Source organism: Mastomys coucha, unplaced genomic scaffold, assembly GCF_008632895.1.
Source record: "Mastomys coucha isolate ucsf_1 unplaced genomic scaffold, UCSF_Mcou_1 pScaffold14, whole genome shotgun sequence".
NCBI lineage: Eukaryota > Metazoa > Chordata > Mammalia > Rodentia > Muridae > Mastomys > Mastomys coucha.
In genome coordinates this window covers 27,018,797-27,041,171 of record NW_022196896.1, presented here as the reverse complement: position 1 = coordinate 27,041,171, position 22,375 = coordinate 27,018,797, and the positions used below count along the sequence as shown (strand labels likewise).

At 43.3% G+C, this 22,375-nt stretch overlaps 1 protein-coding gene across 20 annotated transcripts in view; it reads right to left on the bottom strand.

Annotated features, from left to right (window-relative positions):
• Positions 1–22,375, bottom strand: part of Asph (aspartate beta-hydroxylase) — a 215,326-nt gene that overhangs the window by 167,855 nt on the left and 25,096 nt on the right. For 10 of the 20 annotated variants that reach the window (XM_031366641.1, XM_031366642.1, XM_031366646.1 and 7 more), the window contains exons 2-4: positions 8,611–8,760; positions 7,020–7,064; positions 5,289–5,357 (exon numbers count right to left, since the gene is read on the bottom strand). In XM_031366641.1, the coding sequence (XP_031222501.1) occupies positions 5,289–5,357; positions 7,020–7,064; positions 8,611–8,760 (264 nt within the window). Of the gene's footprint in view, positions 1–5,288; positions 5,358–7,019; positions 7,065–8,610; positions 8,761–13,223; positions 13,667–22,375 lie in introns of those variants that run through there. The other 10 variants (XM_031366643.1, XM_031366659.1, XM_031366651.1 and 7 more) reach the window with 7 other exon arrangements.

Genomic DNA, 22,375 nt, shown 5'->3' with positions numbered 1-22,375 from the left:
TAGGCAGAGTGATCTCAAAAGGGCATTGTATCGTGGTCACAGATTTACAGAAAGGTAATGCGGAGAAGAAGCACACCTCCAAGTCAAGCCTCAAGCCACCCAACAAAGCTCATGCTCCTCCCAGCTCGTAAGCACATCGTCTTTCTCTCACTAGAGTCTTGAGAGGGGACACTGGCAAATGGTGCCAGCAAACTCTGTAGACAGTGATAGGAGAAAGTGACCCCAGAGAGCAGAGCAGACGCTTCTGGTGACCACCCAGTCTGCACACGGATGAACCAGAGCTGATCCCATGCTGGGGAGTAAACGATGGGTGTTCCGAGCACATAAGCCAGTGGATTACAGCTTGCAGCATCTCAGCTGGCATCCAGACACTCAAATATATGGTCATTCCCATCCAACACCTAACTCTGTTAGAGTTATACACTCTTACAACTTACTCATGGCCCTGTAAGTTCAAATGAGCTGCTAAGAATCCTCTCTGCCTACCTATAAGGTCCTGGAGGAAAGCTGAGGTAGGCTCTAGCAGCCACTGGCGGGGGGGGGGAGGGAGGGGTAGGGATAGGGGCAACCCTGACCCCTCTTCCTCTTCCCATGACAGGAGGAGTTCTTACTGCAAAGACTCTTGATGTCTGCTGTTTTCTAAGCACTGCTGCCAAGCAGGACCCTCTGAATAGAAGAACTAATGATGTAAGTTATCATGACTGTCTCCAGTGGGAAATGACCCAGGGTAGGGAAAGAGCCTTGAGCTGTAATGTCAGCCCTACACATTTAAAGGCCCCACTATTTGAGGAAGAGAAGCAACTGGTAGTTATGACAGGAAGAAACATGCACATCAGAGCCTTTGCCTTTGTAAGCAAAGCCTGGACGTTTCAGGTCATTTACAACACAATTTCTCCATGTAGCACAACTACCCACAAAACTGACACACAAGAGATGACAGAATCCTCGCTACCTGGAAAGATCACAGTGAAGTTCTCTGCTACTGCCAACTGATAGAACTAGACCCTTTCAGTTTCCACATGCAAGGGGAGAGAAAAGACACAAACTGCAGTTAGTATTTAAGCATTTTTTTGACAAGTCTGGGGTGTTTTTTCAATTAACTTACTTCTCCAGATGCTATGAACAGAAATGCGCATTTCCACCTACAACCTGTGAGAGCAATACTTCTCCCCGCCTTAAATGCTACCGCTGTGTATTTAGAGAAAATACTTGTTTGATTTCATTATCCTCTGTGTTTCACATTACTATGTATAAAATACGAAATTTCTATGCTTCAGCATGGCAAGTGGAACTGAGCAATAAATATTTGGACAGTGACCCTATCTACACGGCCTGTAGTTGTGTGTCTCCTGCATATGGATGTATGTATTTGCGGGCATCACACACTTGTGTGTGTGCATATGTGGTGGTCAGAAGTTTATGTCAAGCATCTTCTGTACTGAGCCTGGGAGGCCTTGAAGTTCCCAGGGAGCTTGCCTTGAATGTGGGAGCCTAGGTAGGTGCTGAGTGAACCAGCACAGGGTATCTCCCTAAAAGAGATCACTGATTAAGCTAGAGGAGCTAGACAGCAAGTCCTGAGGGACTCTGCAGTCCCCACCACCTGAGGATAAGTGAACTATCGCACCTGTAAGGATCCAGCCTCGGGCAGCAAGGGTTTTACCAACCAATCCACCTCCAAAGCTCTATCTGTAGTTCTTAAAACAGGAATGCCAGTCTGAAGAGAAAAATGATCCTGGGCATGTAATTCCTCTGAACTGAGTCCACCACACATGGACAACATTAAATGCTGGGCAAGTTCTATGTCCCTCATTATGGCCTCACACAGAATGTAATCTTGCCAGTCTGCACGCCTCCCCTTGCTGCTGCAGCCACACCTGACAGGGGTCAGCTACATGCTAGCTGTATTACAAAGGGGCAGGCATGGATCTTCAGGCGAGGTTATTATAAGAAGTTATTCTGAGCAGAGTTCTGGGACATTTCCTACTGACGGTATGTGGGAAACAAACACTTTGTCTTTTTTTTTTTTTTTGAGATTATAAATCAATTATATCACTTTCCCCTTCCCAGTCCGTCTTCCTCCAAACCTCCTGATGCAGCTCCACCCACTGCTTGCTGTCTTTCCAGTTCGCTGCCTCTTTCTAACTGTGGTTGCATATACATGTGTCTAGGTTTCATTAACACACTGAAACCAAAATCATTGCATATTAGACAATTTGGCCTAAACAACAGGAAATTCTGTGTCCAAGGGCAGGATGTTTTCAAAGTATATCAGGAGACTTAGAATTGGTAGAATCAGTAAGAGCTATTGGTCTTGAGGAAAACCTTAAAACGTGAAAGAAAAGCAGCATGTATGTATACTTTCCACAAATTAGTGCGATTTAGAGTTAGGCTTCAAAGGCCAGGAAAAAAAAGTATGGCACATGTGCCAAGCCTGTGGCCAATTACCATGTCCATTAATCATTGTGGCTCTCAGTAATCTTAGTCCTCCCCATCCATTACCTTGCTTCCTGCCTTTATCTAAAACTCTGCTCTTATGGGCCAAGGTCTCATCCCAACAAGACAGAAAGCAAGGGTTAGGGTTTTAAGTAGGGCATGCTCTGTAGCTTCTCCCCAACACACAGAGTAGCCCAACTCTGGACTAAACACCTTCACGTAACTGAGGCACAGCTAAGCTCTAGTTACCTCATGCTGGAACCCAAGCTATCCAAGTCAGGAAGAGCTAAAGTGCTCCAGTGCAGAGAATGAGAATAAAGATCCTGCAGTGCATGGTGGCACGTGCCAATGGGCCTGGCAGTTCATTTTCATCAAAGTCATACTGCATGTGCAGACTGACAGCTGCAGACAGACAGAGCAGCTCATTGGGAGCTCTCCCACCCGAGATCCAGCTCCTGGCACAGAAGTGGAATAAAAGGAGCAAACTGAGCTGCTCACACTGTTTGTGTCTACTAGAGACAGCAGCTCTCAGTGTTACGGTTAACTGGCATCTGGGGTGTGTGTGTGTGTGTGTGTTTATATGCAATGTTTTTATACTACAGTTTTTAAACATACTAAAGTCCTTAATATTAAAAAATAAATAAAAAAATACAGGAGGGCTCCTGTGACATTCTCCTTTAAAAGCCCCCCTATCCAGAATTCACGTAAAGTAGTATCTATACAAGGAAATACTACCATCGTAACAGATTAAGTTGTTCATGACTTTATTTCTTTCACTTGACTAAAACTAAGGTCACCTGAGGATTTAATGTAGGTCCTGAAACTCTGATTTAGATAGAAAATGATGAATAACGGTCTGAAAACAATTAACATTAGGTCATGATATATCATGAAAGTTGTACAGCGGACTTCCAACTGTAAATAACAAGCACTACCTCCCATACACCAAGACAGGGCTAAACCAGAAGCTGTATCACAGCTGACCATAAATAAACCAGAAGCTGTATCACAGCTGACCATGAATAAAACTGTTTCATATTTAGAACTTGTTTTAAAAGGAAGTAAAGTCTAACTACGCAAAGCTGCTTACCTGCTACAGCACCTTCCCATTTCTTCATAATCATAAATTCAAAACAGCTTATTTCGCATACTATCAAACTTAGTGAATGTATAATACCAGGCCACAGCTACTGCTCTGCTACGTAACCTGATCTGGAGCTTTAACACATACTGCTTCATGCTAAGGAAAAGGAAGTGAGCTGAAAACCAGCAATAACAGGCCACAGGACACTCTGCGTGTTCAAATCAGCACTATCCTTTCTATTAAGACAGTACTTTAAACAATGAGAAAAGACCAATCTTTACTTCAAGAAAAACTGAGCTGGTAACATAATTACAAAGACAGAGAGGAATCCATGACTGTCAAAACAGGAAAATGTGATTAAAAACCACTAGTCCATGTTTTCATGTAAACTTTTAAATCCAAATAAGACATTAAAGATATTTTCTGTTTTATTTCAAAACTAACTTACGTAAACCTTGAGAAATGTACAGCTACATTTATGGTCACATCACACTGAACATGTGGCCCTCATTTGGTCTTATTATGTATGCTAAGCAGAGCTGGCCCTAATCAGTGTTTAAATTGGAGATATTTACATTTTACAGTCAGAATAAATTATGTCAAATGGTACTTTAAAAAAAATTCTGTTCCTCATTTGAAAACACATGAGGACATTACCTATATCTCTGAACATTATGTTCAGAATATGAAATGCTTAAATCTGGGAACACAAATGAAGCTATAATTTTTAAAATTTGATGTGTTAAGAGCTACATGCCCTTATAAGAGCTATTTGAAAAGTCACAAAAAAATATCAATAAAAAGGAAATATTAACTTGTAAAATATCTTCCATAAAATGTTTACAGTCCCACACCTGAAAGGCCAGGAGAACGAGTGGAAATCTGCAGCTGCCTGGCATGGGTGGGGAGGGGGTTTGGGAGGTGGAGGAATCTCTAGGAAGTCTCAGAGACTAGGGATGGGGGAGGCTCCCAGGACTCAAAGCAGGTGACCTTAGCTAAGATACCTAACAGTGGGGACACTGAACCTGAAGAAGCCAATTCCTGTAGACAGACATGAGCCCCAGTGGACACCAACTCACTCACAAAACTCTCAATCCAAAATGTATCCTGTCTAAAAGAGATCCAGGGACAAAGATTGGAGCAGGGGTGGAAGGAATGGCCACCCAACAACTGGCCCAACTTGAGACCCATCCTATGTGCAGGTACCAATCTCTGACACTGTTAATGACACTCTGTTATGCTTACAAACAGGAAACTAGCATAACTGTCCTCTGAGAGGCTCTCTACCAGTAGCTGACAGAGACAGATGCAGATACTTATAGCTAAATATTGGATGGAGGCTGGGGACCTCTACGGAAGAGTTAGGGGAAAATTTGAAGGCCCTTAAGGAGATGCCAACCACACAGGAAGGTCAACAGTGTCAACTAAGCTGAACTTCTGGGAGCTCCCAGAGACTGAGCTACCAACCAAAGAGCACACACAGGCTGGATGGAGGCCCCAGGTTGCCTTGTTCTGCCTCAGTGGGAGAGGATGTGCCAGGGTAGGGGGATACCCAGAGGGGTCCTACCCTCTCAGAGATGAAGTGGAGGGGGCAAGGAGGCGGGACTCTGTGAAGGGGGGCAGCAGTTGGGATATAAATAAATGAATAAATAAATGAACAAATCAATAAATAGAAATGTTTACAGTTGCTGCAGATAATTATTAAAGCAAAAATATTCTTTTGACTTCGCCATTTGACTCCTAACAAAAAGAGGGAAAGAAGTGTACTTGCCTAATAAAACTTTGGCATCATCCACATCAAAGTCTCCATCACCGTCCGCATCATAGACTCCTAGTTTTCCTACACCAGGAGAGAAATGATAGACACAGGAATAGAGAAGAAACAAATTTAGTAATAAATCATTTCTTGCTGCAGTTTTCAGACACCATAAATATTACTGACTCCTCTCCATTTACTGCTTGCAGAGCCAAACTGTAAGAAAACACTATCAAGGCTCACTGGCAGGCGCCTACAGGCTCAGGAAGTATGCAGCTAAGAAAATTCTAAGAGAGGAGTGAGACGTTTTCCCTAATGATTCAGGACTATTCTGATCCTATCATTTCACAATAATTTTACTATTCTCTCCAAAATACTTTACATAAATATCCAAACATATTTAAGAAAACTATCAGCATACTTCTAACAGTCTAACAACTGTATAGAATTTGATGTTTCTGAGGTCTAAAACTCTGCTAAACTATCAACATTCTATGCAACCCAAGCTTCAAATAAAAATCAAAGCTAAATAAACCAACAGAGAGCATAAGTACTTTATAGAGTGAAGGATGAATAGTTTGACATTTAACAATAAATTATTTTTAAAAAATCATGCATCAGCTTGAGGTGGGGTGGTCAGTTCTGGAAGTAAAGTTGGTGAAACTGGAGACTTCCTAAAATGACTAGGGAAAACTTACGGTACCCACTTAAAAATGTCCTTGGCACCAGACATCTATTACTTAAGGGAACAAAAAAAAGAAGGCTGAAAAAGGAACAGTAAGAAGCCAGGTTCACTTGACCCTCACTCAACAACAGTATATATACATGCCAAGGCTTTCGGGGCTCTTTCTATAGGGTTAGCATTTCAAATGAGTGAGAGAAAATATCTTGTGTCTACATGGATGTGGCACCTGTCAACAATGAAATTGATGACCTATAGTTTAGGCATGAAAAAGGAGGTGGGACATCTGGGTGGCAGAAAGAATTCTGGGAAAATGCCAGGCACTGAAGATTTTCCCAGGAAGATGTGACAGACATGCACATGGTACCTGAGCATAGGTAACCAGCCATGTGGCAGAACACAGATCAGAATAAATGCGTTATTTTAAATTATGAACTAGTCAGAGAAGAGCCTAGCTATATGGCCAAGGTTATTTGTAAATATATTTTGAGTTGAGTCTTATTTCTGAGAGCATGGGGGTAGGAGGAAGAACCAAATCAAACTTCAACAAAAAAGTCTTATATGTCCATACCCTAGAAATTATTCTAAAATCAACATTTTTTTTATAATTCATCACTGAACAAGAACTATGGGGAAAAAAATCATAGTGCACAGCGATATTTTAAAGAGCAAAAGTATAACATTCTTATGAAAAGCAGATGGCAAAAAATACTATTTCCAGATCTTTAATTCAAAGTACAATTGCAGCAGGAATTTTGGTACAGAGCAAAATTCCCAGATGTAGCTTTGCTATACAAAAGTCTAACTTAATACACACACAAGAAAACTGGGAAGAAAGTAGGGACGAAGATGGTATCCTTACCGGTAAGAAAACCAAAGGAAGAGCCTGTAACTCAAGGCTCTCAACAGTACAGTACTTTGATACCATTTTAAAGACAGCAAGTCAGACCCTTCCTTAGAACCGTACAAAGAGAGACTGGCTCTATCATTTCCATTCTTGCTGTAGGTGACTAGGTCTTAAAGACAGTTGCAAAAACACTTAAGGTGCATCTCCAGTAGCCTACCTTGAAGTATTTCTGTTAAGTTATAACGGAAGTCCTTTGCTTTGGCTGCATGCATATAAAAACATGAAAATTGTTATTTATCATTAAGTATACAAATTACCTTGCAAGACTGTATGTTAATGAATCATACTTTTTCCTTTATAAGACATTTTTTTAATCTATCTATTTGGAGCAACTTCCCTTGAGGCAGTAAGAAGGAAAGACATCAATGAGTGACAGATCATATATAAGCACACTTGGGGTTATCCTTTGTTCTTCTCTACAACTGAATGAGAGGTCTACTATAGGGGAGCAGGTCTTCAACACAACATTAGCAACTGTGTAGTTTTCTGACTGACATAGCAGTGTTAACTGGATTAGTAAAGGGGACAGCCAAACCTCATCATTGCCAACAGTGAAAACAAATGATTGTCATCACAGATTTCAGGATAAACAGAGCGTGTTATACCCATAAGATAGACCTTACAAATGTAATGGTGCTAAACGTAAGCAGGCAACTCAAAATGTGACACACATGTACATGCTAAGCTCAGAACACCTGAAAGAATCACAGAAAGTCAAAATGTCAAGGGAAGAGTGATTGACTGGGAAAGAGTGCATAATCGAAATGCTCTAGATCAGACGATGATGATTGTGCAAAACTGTGAATATATTAAAAACCAATGAATTTTAGATTTTCAAGTGTTTACAATATTTAACTTAGGTGACTTCTCTCCATTCTTAAAATGATTAAAATAAAACAAACCATTTTTTTAAAACATCAGTGTGGCTAGAGAACCAGAGTGCTTCCTGCTCTTCCGGAACATCCCGAGCTTCAGTTCCCAGAACCCATACCAGGTGGCTCATGATGGCTTAACGCTCCAGCTCCAAGGGATCCATTGCCCTATGCTGACCTCTGTGGGCACCCACTCACATGCATACACTCACATAGGTACATAGAGAAAAACTGTAAAGCCTTAGTGATTTCTATATGAAGAGAACAGGAAAGACCACCAGAAGTACCCCAGGGACTTCCTCAAATGAGCATGGAGATGCCCTACCTAACCACATGGTCCACCCAGACCTCGCACAGCATGCGCACACACTCCTATCTCAACAGACATGGACAGGTAGGCATTCCTTGAAAACCCACTCTAAAGAAAGGTTCTGTAAGTCAACCATGGCAGCTCATGTCTATAATCCTAAAACTGGAAGCCAAGGCAGAAGGATCACTGTAGGCTCCAGGACAACCTGGGCTATAGAATAAGATGCTTTTCAGATCTATGCCTACTAAAGAAAGCAGTTCCTGATCTAGAGTTTTTAAAACTCACAATAAAAAGGAACAGAAAATAAAGAGTACAGAAAATAATGAAACTGAATTTAACAAAATTTGTTTTGATGGAAGCATCCATAGACCACAATAAATAAAAAGCCTACATAGAAATCTTCAAGATTCAGGTCACTACTCCAGGCAGTCCTTTGCTTTATCAAAAATCAATGGAAAGCTACAACCAGTAATAATACAAGAGCAGAAATAACAAGCCTTGGATTGCCAAGGGCTATCATTTTCACTCTTACAAACTCACTAGAGAGATCGTACCCTAATTCTTACCTAGAACTTCTTCATAATCAACAAGGTCAAACCACACGACGGCCACAGAAGTCCAGACGCCCAGCAATGCAATGACCATGAACCACGTGAAAAAGGACCCTCCTGAAATTCCTCCTCTCCGCCCATTCTTGTGTCCTCCATGCTTTGCCTCTGTTTGGAGAGAGAAAATGTCAGGTGTCATCACAGAGGAAGCAAACACTTGGCTGATCGCCACTTTCCCCCACATGCATTTTCACAGTAATCTGACAGATCATTTCAGAAACACATCTTACTTAAATTCTCAAAGTGCACTACATAAAATAATGACTCTGAACACAAAGACGTTTCTGTTTACTCAATTACCATGTTGAAATAATCTTAACTTTGGACACAAGCAAACTCCTGATGGGCTGTGCTTTTTTTTTTTTTTTTTAAATATGATGTCAAAACGGTGTGCATGGCAATACTTTTGTGTCCAAATGGCCACATGCCCTGCCTCACGTGCTAATTAGCAGACACTGGTATGTCATAAGCCTTGCTAAAACTTCAGCTTCCTGCCTGCCTGTACCAAGGAAAACACTGGCCCCACTTTGATATTTCTCACTGTTTTCACACACTGTCCAAAAATTTGTTTCCAACTAGCCAAAGCTGTTCAGTTTTCACTTTGCTACAAAATCCAAGTCTTTAGCAAGTGGTATGGACACTGGGACAGGCATTCTGTTTTGCCTTCCACTTGTGTGCTTTTCTGTCCTGTATGGCTCTCTAATCCCTTAATGACTACACTGATCTTCCTGGTGTCTGACTGGTCTACCAGCTCCTTCACTGAATGCTGCCTTTTCCTGGTGCTGGTGAGTTGCCATTTTCTTATGGAGCAATATCTCTTACAAACACACAATCAAAAATTCATCCTAGGGGCTGGAGAGATGACTCAGTGGTTAAGAGCACTGACTGCTCTTCCTGAGTTCAATTCCCAGAAACCACATGGAGGTTCATAACCATCTGCAATGGGGTCTGATGCCCTCTTCTGGTGTGTCTGAAGAAAACAATGGTGAATGCATAAAATAAATAAATAAAACTTTAAAAAAACAAACAAACAAAATAAAACCCACCTCACCCTAGAGCCCTTGAAGTTCAGTGAGTATCAACTAAATGAAATCAGAGATGCATATGGATCTTTTTCCATATCCTATTTACACTGTACACAGCCTGAATTGTATTGACTGCCACAGAAGAAAACAACCTCCTCTAAAACTATACAATATTGGAGAAGGTGTGAGAGAGAGGGGTTTACAGGAACATAAATCACAGACAGAAAGAAGCAATCCAGCCCAGTTCCACCTCCCCCTTTCAGGAGATCCAGCAGGGTGTGGGAGGCAGGAAACAGGCCTTGCCAACTGGCCTCAATGCAGGAAACAGCTCTGTAAACTGCTGTTCACCAAGTGTCGTTTAATCATGTTTGCTATGTCTTATGTGTCTTATAATCTTCTAGAAACATCTTTCTAATGGCCAAATAAAAAGAAGCCACTGATCACTATTAAAAAAAAAGAAAGTTAATACTTTTTAAAAAGTTAGCACTATCTGCAAATTTCTCTTTAAAAAGAATGTTATATTCCACAAGTATAAACAAATATACTTAGAAAGTTATATCATATCCCCAAAGGGCATCTGGGAAAAGGAAACTCTTCTCCATCTTACAGAAGTTCAATGCCTGTGGAAGGCTCTTCCCACAGCATTGGCATGAGCACTGCTACACACATGTGGCCCTCAGGGTAACTTGCCCACGTTTCTGCTAAAGGTGTTTCTAGAAGCAGGAGAGTGTACATTCTGTGCAACTGTTCTTCATATGGTACGACATCCAACATGCTGAGCTCCCTCAGCCCAAAGGCAGATGGGTCCCAGGATTATTCCCCCAATATCCCTAAACATTCCTTGCATGGAGCATTGTGTGCCTGGGAACTGCTGAATTCTGAAGGACAGGAATCACCATCTATTAGAGGGCAAAGATGAAGGCATTCACCCACATCAGCTCTGCAAAGCTCAGAAAATGACCTCTGTGGTCCTAAGTTCTTAGTATCTAGTGAGGGCTGACCTTCATGACTCACATCTCCATCAGCTCTTACTCAGAACCCGCCTTCTGCCTCCAGACATGCTTTTAAGACAAGAACACTAGTGGCTTCAGACAACAAAATAATTCCAACGCATTGCTCTCAGAAAGAAAACTGAAATTCTGTTTGTTAAAAGAATATTCTTTTCTTAGATTTATTTTATGTGTATCAGTATTTTGTCTGCATGTACATCTGTGTATTATATGAATGCCTGATGCCTGTAAAAGTCAGAAGAGGCCATCCAGGACTGGAGCTATGACAGGTTGTAAAGTACTATGTGGGTGCTGGAAATGAGCCCAAGTCTTCTGCAAGAGCAAATTATGCTCTTAACAATTGAGCCATTGCTCCAATCCCAAGAATATTCATATTCTAAACCCATTAGTAGATCAAATCTTCTAAAAAAATCAAAAGACTAACTAGGTCTTAGTGTGTGCACACATTCAAACACGTGTATACTTAAGTATATTCCGGTAACTAAGTGTACAAAATTATGGCTAAATAAGGCATTTTATTGTTGGGGAACATGGTTTCCAATATTTTTATATGACACAAATAATCACATAAATCATTAAAATAATACAAAATAAGCTATCTCTGGAATTTTTCTAAAAAAGGGGAGAGATGGCTAAGTTCTATGGGGTCTGAGGGCACCCCTCAATAGCAGTGTTCAGAGTTTAGTTTACTCCACTTTTATAAACATGAAGACATCTTCCTAAGCTATATGAAAAAGGCCTTCTTAATTGTATATAACATACAGATATGTGCATGCTGGAGAGCTGGCTCAGTGATGGAGTGCACACCGCTTGTGTTCACTTCACAACACCTACTGCCTGTAACTCCAGTTCCAAAGGAATCCAAGGTCGCCAGGCTCTGTGTGAACCTGAACTCATGTGCTCACACCCATAACTGAAAAACAAAACTAAATCTTCCTTAAAAGTGAAATACATCTGAAACTAAAACATTCATTTAAAAAAATCAATGATAAAACTACAATAAACTGGGTTGTCTTATCTGTTCTTGGACATTCTGCCAGACACCATCATTTCCTAATGCTCCTCATTAACTAAAATAGCAAATTGTTAAAAATACTTTATCCCTTTACAATGTCAAACAGTGGGTTACTCCAGCATCATTAACCTTATTACTATTAATACTTGTTAGTTCCATAAAGGATAAAAGCATTAAGTCATAGGAGAATCTTTCTAGCGACACTTTAAAGTCTTTCCTTTAAACATGCTCATGAGGAAAGCTAAGCATGAGCTAAGGTAAGGATAGTTGTCCTTTAGAAGCCACTCTCTGGAGCATACAAGATGTGCTTGGTCTGTCCCTTTGTAAACGTGGTATGCCTAGTCCCCAGGGGCAGATCGGTTTCCTGACTCAAGACAAGTGTGGTAAGGCAAATACTTGGGTTTCAAACTCAATATATAAACTCAAAACAAGGATGTTGTCACAAAACTATTCTGGAAGAACAACCAGCAGTTGATGCCATTTTCTCAGATTAAAATAAATCTGAGTCAGTCTTCATCTTGTTCTCTGGCTCATATCCAAGCTACAGTCCTAGGGACTGGTCACCAGGATTTTGTAGAGTTAAGAATATCGCAATTCATTTTCTGAAATGAAAATGAAATAGGTTTCATCTTGTCCAAGCTGGTTCATCAAATTGACACCATTAGAAAATGTTTGCACATGGTACTAGACAGAACATTAGTATGGAGAACAAGAGTTCCAACAATCAGGAGAAAAGATTCCAAAACGAAGTCTGGGCTAGAGACAAGGGACCACTGTACCCCAGCGGAGGAAAGGGTCAAGTAATTCACTTGCCATTAATAAACTACAAACCATTCACAGACAACTGTTAGTAGGCATTATGCCTGGCATTCACACTGATACTAAACAGAGCATCTAAAACATCAAAACAACAATTCCTTATACAGAGTTTTAATATACCTAACCGATGCATTTGTTTTAATGAACAAAAAACAATCTTTACTTATAAAGAAAATAGAAAATAATGCAAAAAACCAAATTCAACACATTAAGGGAATGAAAGTATCCATTTAAGAAATAAAATTCTAGTGTCTTCTATTTTGTTTTTCATTTACCCTCTGCTGCACATGAAGTAGGTCAATTTCCATATAAGGCAAGCCTGCTTGAACCAAGCATGCTCACTGATACAAGACCAGACTTACATATCCCTTAAGTTTCCCATGGCTTTATATGAAAGCGAAACACAGAATTCTCTATGTCCTTGTCACAGACATATCAGACTGTGGAAGTTTATATAATGTGGTTTATAGTAGAATATAATAAAAGACAGTTTAGGACACCAACACCTATTCTGATTAAAGACAGATTATTTCATGAAAACCCAGCCACCATGAACAGTCAATCTCTCCAGAAATTCAGAACAGAAAATGTAGAAGGCTGAAAGCACTTAGCCAAAGCTTCTGAACAGAGCGCAGCTGAAATGAAGGAACAAGCTGGCAGCTAGGTCCAGGACCCCTTTTATGCCAAACAACAGAAATATACCTTTATCTTCAGCCATTTTGATTTCTTCAATCCATGCACAAAATACACGGAAGGGAAAAAACTAAAGTGCCCCTGAGAGGTATGGGCTCCCAGCAGAACCGTGGCTACCAGTACTGCCGGGACAAGGGCTCCAGTGCTGAAACTGGACCCAACTGCAGACTGCTCACCAGCTATTTTTAGAGACCACTTCCCCGTGGCCACATGCTGCTAACTGCTCAGGCAGACTGCACTCCTGACAATCCTGCAGTGGGAAGCAATCCTCCTTCCCACTCAGGATGCATGCGCTGCTTGGTTGGTCCCTTCCTCTTCTAACTCCAGGCTCTGAAAGATGAACAGCTGGTCAGAACGCACAGGGAAACAAACTGTCCCACCAGTTTGCCTTTCTTCTCAACAAGGCTTCAAGACCTCAGCTTCAACACCAAGTCACTCTATAATTAAAGGAGCCACACGTGACCCCCACCCCAAGCCTCAAGCCAGTATGATTCAATACTTCAGAATTTCAATCAAAAGTCTGCAGGACTAGTCAGCCAGTTTGCTTAAAGAAAGACAAATGATAAATGAGATGAAACTAGTGACTGCTCTAGAATCCTGATTCATAGCTTTATCATCTCAGGAATAGTCCTTCCAAAAATTAAAATTAAAGCCAGGGTACGAAAACATTTCACTAGAAGACAAGAGTGAACTGGGGGCCACTGAAAGAAAGAAGCAGAGGGGGGGGAATGATGGGAAGGTTAAGAAGGGAGGAAAAGTTCCCCCAAACAGGTCCTGGACAGAGATTATGCAATCCCACATCCAAGGGTTCCCTTCTGGGAAATGAAATTGGCCCAATTTTAATACCATCTTTTCACTATTCTAAGATTAGCAGTTTATAGAATTCACCCTAGCTCTAATTAATACATGAAATTAATTTAGAGCAAGGGGAATCTAGAACAAGCAGCAACTTTTCAAAGCTGCTGCTTCTTCGTTTTTATATTTCTTCAGTCCAACTTAAGTATTCATAAGTAAATGAAACATTAAAACTTTCTGAAGAGAAGCCAGTAACTTAAAATGTGATGGTCCAGATACCAGACAGGGTGAAAAAACCAATTTGTGTCTTAATTTCCAAGGATGGAGTTAAAGATGACCTTTAGGTAACTAATATAATATTGTGAATATATTATGATATTATTATACAATGTTTTATAACAGTGTAATATGTTATTATAATAAGAAAATTCTGGAAGCTTTGCTTGAGGGTATAAGGATCCTAAGGAGGGTATTGTGGGACCACAAGACCACAGCTGACACACAGAGTGGCTACAATTCTGGGGCCGTGGCCTGGTATGGATTTGAAATGGAGATATACTTGACAGCTTCCCCATCATCCCAGGGAGTCAGCACACCTCAGCATATCAGTTTCCTGTTTACGGAATGACACACACCAGGCATGCACAGATTTGCTGAAACCATCCACATGCCACATTTTCTGGAATTACTCAGAGCTACTGCAAAAAATCTACTTGCCCACTCCCAGTTCACCTGTCTTAATAATCCCAGCTATCCCCAACACAATCAGTGAGCTCTTCTTGGCCAGCCTGTGCTAGGCCAGCCTCATTAAAAACTCCAAGACAGCAGCAAATTCATTGAAGTAAGAATCATGGCTATTAAACTAGGGCCAATGTAAGCCTTAGGCTTCTTCAGAACAAAGCTGGTTATTCCCTGTGTATCTTAACCATGAGCACATATATGCTAGTGTTAAGGTGCTGGAGAGTTTTATGTCAACTTGATGCAAACGAGAGTCATCCGAGAGGAGGGAGCCTCAATTATGAGAATGCCTCCATAAGATCAAGCTTCAGGCAAGCCTGATTAATGAGCGATGGAGGAGGACCCAGCCCATTGTGGGTGGAGCCACCCTGGGCTGACTGTCCTGGGTTCTATAAGAAAACAGGTTAAGCAAGCTACTAAAGCAAGCTAGTAGTAGCTCTCCTCCAAGGCCTCTGCATGAGGTCATGCCCTCCAGGTTCCTGCCCTGTGTGAGTTCCTGTCCTGACTTCCTCCAATAACGCATTCTGATCTAGAACTGTAAGGCAAATCAGCCTTTTCTCCTCAACTTGCTCTTTGGTCAGTCGTGGTGTTTCAATGCAGCAAAAGGAAAACCCAACCAAGAGAGTTAGCCTGTTCCCTCGTCTACATTCTCCAATAGTTAAACAAGCATTGCTATAAAATGTCTTTCTTGCCTAATTTCACATAGGTGACAGACCAACTGTGAAGTGGGATAAAGGGATAAAAAGGCTCTGAGATACAATTTTAAATCATTCATGTATTCATTGCAAAGAAAATAAATTCTGAATTTCAAGAAAACCCCTGCCAGGCAATGGTGGCACACACCTTTAATCCCAGCACTTGGGAGGCAGAGGCAGGCAGATTTCTGAGTTCGAAGCCAGCCTGGTCTACAGAGTGAGTTCCAGGACAGCCAGGGCTACACAGAGAAACCCTGTCTTGAAAAAAAGAAAATCCCTGAAATGATAATAACTTTTTTGATAAAGAAGAATTCTCCTAAAAGTTTTTTTTTAAAAATAAACTGGGTTTGTATATGGCAAACCAACACCACAGCAGACAACTAAGCTAACAGTCACTATCAAGGTAGCAGCTGCTGGAGCTAAGAGCCACCACTGGGTACAGGCAGGGAACAGACCCGTAATGTGAACTCAGAAACTATTAATATCAACCTGATATGACCCGAGACCACAAGAGCGAGACCTACATCCACTGAGCCACTGGCTGCACCTGTCTCCAAACACCTGCCAGGTGAAAATCTCTGCGCCCTCTCCGGCCAGTGCTGGCTTATTCATTGACTTGATACCCTGCCACTCAGCCCTAACATGTTAGGATAGCCTGAGGCTTCTCAATCTCCTTCTCCCAGGCTTGAATTCCTGAAGGTCTATACAGGGTCCCCAGAACATGCCTATGTCCCCAGAGACTAGATGCTGGTCTGAGGAACACACCAGCACCGCTGCTGAGAGCCTAGATGTGGAAGAGTGACCAACAGCAGCCAAGAAGCAGGGATTTGAAGGATGGATTTGATGAGTACACAATGTATCCAAGTCCTAGAACATCACAGAGAACCCAGGACTATGGACGATAGTATGAGAACATAAGCAAATGAACAAATAAGCAGTGCTATATAAACCCTCAGATTCTCAGTCTCAAGAAGGAAAAAGCAGCTCTGTTTTGACCAACTGCAAGATACCAGTTCCTTGCACTCCCATCCCCCAAAAGCCAAGCAACAAGAACCCTGCTCCTCCAGTACTCTCCATTTGATTACACACCCCCCGTTCCTACCCCGTCCTCAGTGGCCTCCCCAGCACCTCAATCTTAGCTGGTGGAGCGGCTGGAGACGGTGCAGAGGAACGCAATGGGCAATGGTCTCTCCCAGTGTCTGCTCTGTGGGAAGGTCCTGGGATTCCTGGGCAGCTCCTCCGTATTCTGTAAAGACTTCGGGAAGAAAGTCTACATCAAGTGTGGGATCGAGGCTTCCCGGAGCCAGAAGCGGCTCCTGTGGCTGTGTAAGATCTGCAGTGAGCAGAGAGAGGTCTGGAAGAGGTCAGGGGCCTGGTTCTACAAAGGGCTCCCCAAGTATATCTTGCCCCTGAAAACCCCTGGCTGGGCTGATGATCCCCACTTCCGACCCCTGCCTGTGGAGCCCACAGAACCACAGCCTCAGTGCTGAAGTCAGCTGTGTCTACACATGGGCCTGAGGGAGAGTGGTTTCCAGTGACAGTGACAGTGACTCAGATCTCAGCTCCTCCAGCCTGGAGGACAGACCCATGCCCTCTGGGGTCAAGGGCACAAAAGGTGACAAGTCTAGAGGGGACTCAGGTGGCAGCATAGAGTCACCCAGGATGGAACCTGCCCGCCCACCCAGCCATCTTTCAGGCAGCCAGAGCAGCCTGGGCAGTGAGGCTGGGACAGGTGCTACAGAGCCACAGGGAGACATTCCACCCTGGTCTGAGTCCAGGGTACCTAGCAAGACATACAAAGGCAACTCCCCCGCTACTGAGGTGGCCACCCAGCATCCCTAGGCTGAGACACTCTCCAGAGGAAGATTCAGAGAGGGATGTCAGGGCCAGCCTATTGGAGCCCCTCTCTGAAGATCCTTGAGGCCTTGCCAGCTCCCTGATAGCTTGAACTGCAACTCAACAAGCCAGTGTTTGGGGACCGAGCATTCTCCCACCCTATAGTGCCTTACTGACTATCTCACTCAGCACCTCACCTTTATTTATTGCCTTTCTCCCATCCCAGTCACTTCTCAGGTCTTGGGTTGGGCTAGGAAGGCCTTCCTATGTGCACTGAAGTTTTGGTGGGACCACACAGGGCTTTCTTTGATGATGAGAAATCTAACCCTCCAGGTGACCCTACAGAGCTGAGCAACCCACCCCTATCCCACCCCACTCCCCAGTGTAAGCCTGGAGCACCCCCCCCTTTCCCTCTCCCTTCAACGGATGGAGGCCAGAGCAGGGTCCTATTTGCCCCGAGGCTAGTCCAGGAGCTGAGTTAAATCCAGCTTTGAGGTTTCCCTGAAGCCCCTACTGGCCTCTGGGTTTTTGTTCCGCCCGGAAACAAAGCTCCTCCTAAGACATTAAAACGCTTTTTGTTCTTCAGTGGAAAACAACACTCCCATCCTGCCTCATGCTCGCTGGCCCAGCCTGGGAGTTTCAAATTCTAAAACCAGAGAAAGCGTGAAAAATACTCAAAATACAAATGCTTCTGGAAAACCCCTCCCTGGAATGGGAATGGGAAGGTATCCTAGGTCGTTCCTTCCCTGAGTCCAGTTCCACCCCTCCCACCACCGTCCCTTCATCCTTGGAGGGCTTTCTCTCTCCAAGACCACTAGCCTTTTGCCTGTTGCTGTTGGCAGGAGACAAACTTATCATTTCCCTGTGACATGTAACACGTCATCACTAACATAATAAACATTCCATGTGACATGTAACAGGTCAGTCAGCACTAACATAATAAACATGAGAATTAAAAAAAAAAAAAAAAAAGGATTCAACGCCCAGCCTCAAGATGACAGATTCTCTCCCTATTTTCCTTACCCCCCAAAGCCTTGCTCCCTATATACCTAAGGCCCACTCTTGCTGTGTGCCTTGCCATGATCTCATCCTAATTCACTGTCGTTAAGCACATCTTCATTCCTGCTGAAACACGTCTGTAGCCCTCCAGGCAGCCATTCACAGAATCTCAAACCCTACTGAAAGTGTTCTGCTTGTTTAGCTCCATTATGGTGACAGCAGGGCACCCCGCTATTTAAACCAACAAACATACCCCCCAAAAGGAGCTTCCCTCCATGGACTTATAGTACCTCAACAAACATGAGCATGCTAAACCTAAAATAAGCAGCCAAGAGTGCCACCAAAGTAACCAAGGCAAAGAAGGCTTCAGACACCAAGAAAACATAACCCTGCTGACTCCAGCCCCCAGCCTCTGCACCAGGGAGGGAACACAGTGAGGATGAATACACAAGCTATTCTTGCAGCTTGTCTAGAGTTACTGATTTCTTCTCAGACCATCTATTCCCCACAGCTTGTGGTTTTCAGTGTGAGTGCAATCTCCTAAGGGATCCCAGTCTCCAGCATAATGCTGAGGTGGGACCCTCAGGAAGTGCACCTTAGGTTAGTGGAGTAACCCTCAAAAGCAGGGACCCATCTGCCCTCTCAGTCTTCCTGACTCATAAAGGAAGCCAGCTGCTGGCTCTACTGTGTGCCGCTATGATCGCTATGATCGACTGCTCTCCCCAGAGGCCCAGAGTGATAGAACGCCCAACCGCGTGACAGACTTTCTAGAACCATTAAGACAAACTCTACCTCTTTATAGGTTTAATTAGCTAAGGCGTTTCATTATAGCAGCATGAATTGATTATGACACCCCACGACCTGCCTCCCCATCTCTCCACACCCAAGCTGGGTGGGCGACACAGTTCCTCATTCAAGTTCTCTTCTGACACATGGCCACATTTGCTTCTCCTCAGTCAGGTACTGTTTCTCCTCCCTGATGGTGGGAGTAGCCGACCTCTCAGCCTCGGTGCGATGGTCCATTACAGCTTCCCAGTGTCCACAAAAACTGCTTCAAACTTCTCTGCCCTTAGATGCATTCTACCAAGTTCAAGACTCCTAGCCTTACTACAGAGAGAACCTAAAAGTGAGAGCAGGGAACTCTCTTGAGAGCCTACACCACCCACACCTGCTTCACTCCTCCCAGTTCTGCCTCCTCCCGGTGGCCAGCCTGCTCTGTGCCCCTCACTCTCTTCACAGGCACAATCCTTAAAGAATACTTTACTTATGTATTTGTATGCATGTGAGTGTTTTGCTCCCCTGTATGTCTACGCACTGTGTACTAGCCTGCTCCCAGCAGAAACTAGGAAGGTATTGGGTCCCCGAGTCAAGAGTTCCAGATCACTGTGAACTGTCTGTTGTGGGTACTAGCAATTGAGCCTGGGTCCTCTAGAAGAGCAATCAATGTTCAGAAGTGCTGAGTCCACACAGGTACAATTCTTCACAGAGTTCTTATGTCACTTTTACCTTCCCACTCACAACTTAGAAGCTATACACTGTCCCCTACTTCACACACCCCAGAGCAGGCTCTCCAAGGTCACAGTAGTGAGTCCCATATTATAAATTCAGATGGAACCCCTTCTGCAATTCTCTCCCATTCAGTTTCTTCCCTCCTTTGCCTTCTGAATGAATTAAGGTGAAGAAGAAGTCTTCAAGGGCTCTTCCCTCTTTTAAGCTTGAACGGGGAAAAGTTTCATTAATCCTATATTATCCAGCATGGGAAAGGAAGTCATTTGGTGTTTTCAAAAGCAATCATGGAGGGGCCGTGGGTTTCCGAGTAGGAATACCTTTCCTAGAGGGGGTGTTCTTCCTTCCGTACCACAGACTCTTCTGTCATTTCCATCACCTCCCAGGACTTTCTCATTTTCAGTCTGCCTTCTTGGGTCGATTTCCTCTATGTGACTTTGGAGCATGACAAATTCCCAAGCTTGGTCCTCTGCCCATTTCCAGCTCACTTCAGCTACTACCAGCAGGATTAAAATGCATCTGTCCTTTGGGTACAAACCCAGCTATCTGCCTCCTATGTGTCCTATATGGATGCTTTACCTGCACACACATTACTACATCCTTCTCTTCCCTCTGCAAGGTCAGTCACACATCACTTCCAAGAAATCCGTTACTTAAGCCAGAAACTCGAGATGTACCCTAGACCCTTTTCCTAAAGGTTCACCTCAGGCTATTTCCCCCGCTGGCTACTGGGCAGGGGCTAATTATGCAAAGATGTGGGCTCCCTCAGCACCTGGGTATCCTTGTCAATAAAATCAGAAAGCCCCAGTATGTCTATGGAGGCCAGAGGATGACGTCAGAGAATCTGTTTTTTTCCTTCCACCCTTGCACGGTTTCCTGTCCTGTGCAAGTACTTCATCCACTGACATATTTCACAGGCCCCTGATCAGCTGCTTCAGTGACTTTTCTTATAGTGTGTGCTTGATATGAAAGGAAAGAATGGAGAAATCTGTTTGCTCTCATTCTGCCTTTTGAGTATAACGTACCATCCAAACCCATCTCTCTTCCCCTAGTCTAGCTACCTCAACATAACTTCACTGCTTTCCACAGCCACAGTGGTCCTTTTATCAGATTGCATTGTGAGAGGGATTTTAAAAATAATAGTAATGCTCAATGTCTTCACACTACTCTCAAGATAAAACAGAAAACCTTCAAGATGGGAAGGGGGATAGAGTTGGGCTGGCTCTGGCTGGCTGCTCAAACCTCAGCTTTGTTTCACTTCCCCTGAGCTATTTAAAATCTAGCACACACACACTCTTATCTGTACCCCATTCATGCTGTCTGCCCAGCCAGCAGACATTCTCCAATGCTGCCATGGCCACATACAGTCACTGCTCTGACCCCTGCCTCACTATGTCCACTCTAATACACCTCCTCCACAAGGAAGCCTACCCAGCTTTGTCACTGGGGATTAGAGAGCTGAAGACAAAGGGTTTTTAATCTTCTTCTGCCTCCAGAATGTAAGTTTCACAAAGTCAGGTACAGAAGAACAGATCTCTTCATTAGGGAATACTTCCATTGCACCTCAATAGTAGGAAAGGTACTCCTACTCAGAAATCCACGGTGCCCCTCCATGATTGCTTTTGAAAACCCTGAAAGACTTCCTTTTCCCACACTGGAAAATATAGGATTAACCAAACTGTTCCCTGTTCAAGCTTACAAGAGGGAATAGCCGTGTCCTTGAAGACTTCCTGACCTTAATTCATTCAGAAGGCAAAAGATACATAGCCTGGCTCCCTACCGGTGCCCATTTTTTAATACCAAAAAAGTTAAAAACAAGTAAGTCAACACTTAAGTGTTTCATATGTCTAAATCTGGAGGGAAGTATACCTGAACAACTGCCAAATTAGTTCAAGTCCCCACATCTCCATCAATGTAAGGATTCTCAAACTCACTGGAGAAAGCGGCCTGTAAACGAAGAAGGACAGAACAATGAAGCCAGTGAGCGATTGCTAATCTCAGCTTAGGGACTCCATCCATCTACTGTCAACCTTCCCAGCTCCAGCTCCAGCTCAGAGACGTTTGCAGTTGCTACTCAGACTGAATGGGAAGGAGCTGAGCAGCCCCTTCCATGGAATACAGTAGCCAGAAACGAACCGTGCTTGCTGTCTTGACTAAGGCTGTGTAGAAAAGGCACAGTGGCTGGAAGACTATCCTATGTTAGAATTCAAGAAAACAAACCCAAGAAACAGTTGGCACTTTCATCAGTCTATGTTAAAATGAAATATTAACAATACCCAGGCCTGCCCTCCAGCCTTCCTTCCATTCAGCCAGCCTGCCTGCCTTCAATCCCTTCCTCCCCTCCCCCAGGCATCCTTCCATTTGAAAACTAATTATCCTTTTGGATCCTCAGGTAAGAACCACTACCACAGCATTCGCCTGGGTTTGTAGTGATGCTGATTCCACAGAGGATTCTAACGGGATCAGGACACAGGTCCACACCCCACACCTACCACCTACTTACTAAACACACACACACACACCACCATCACCACCACCACCACCACCACCACCCCAGCCCACACACCCCCCCCCCCCCCCATTAAGAGTCTT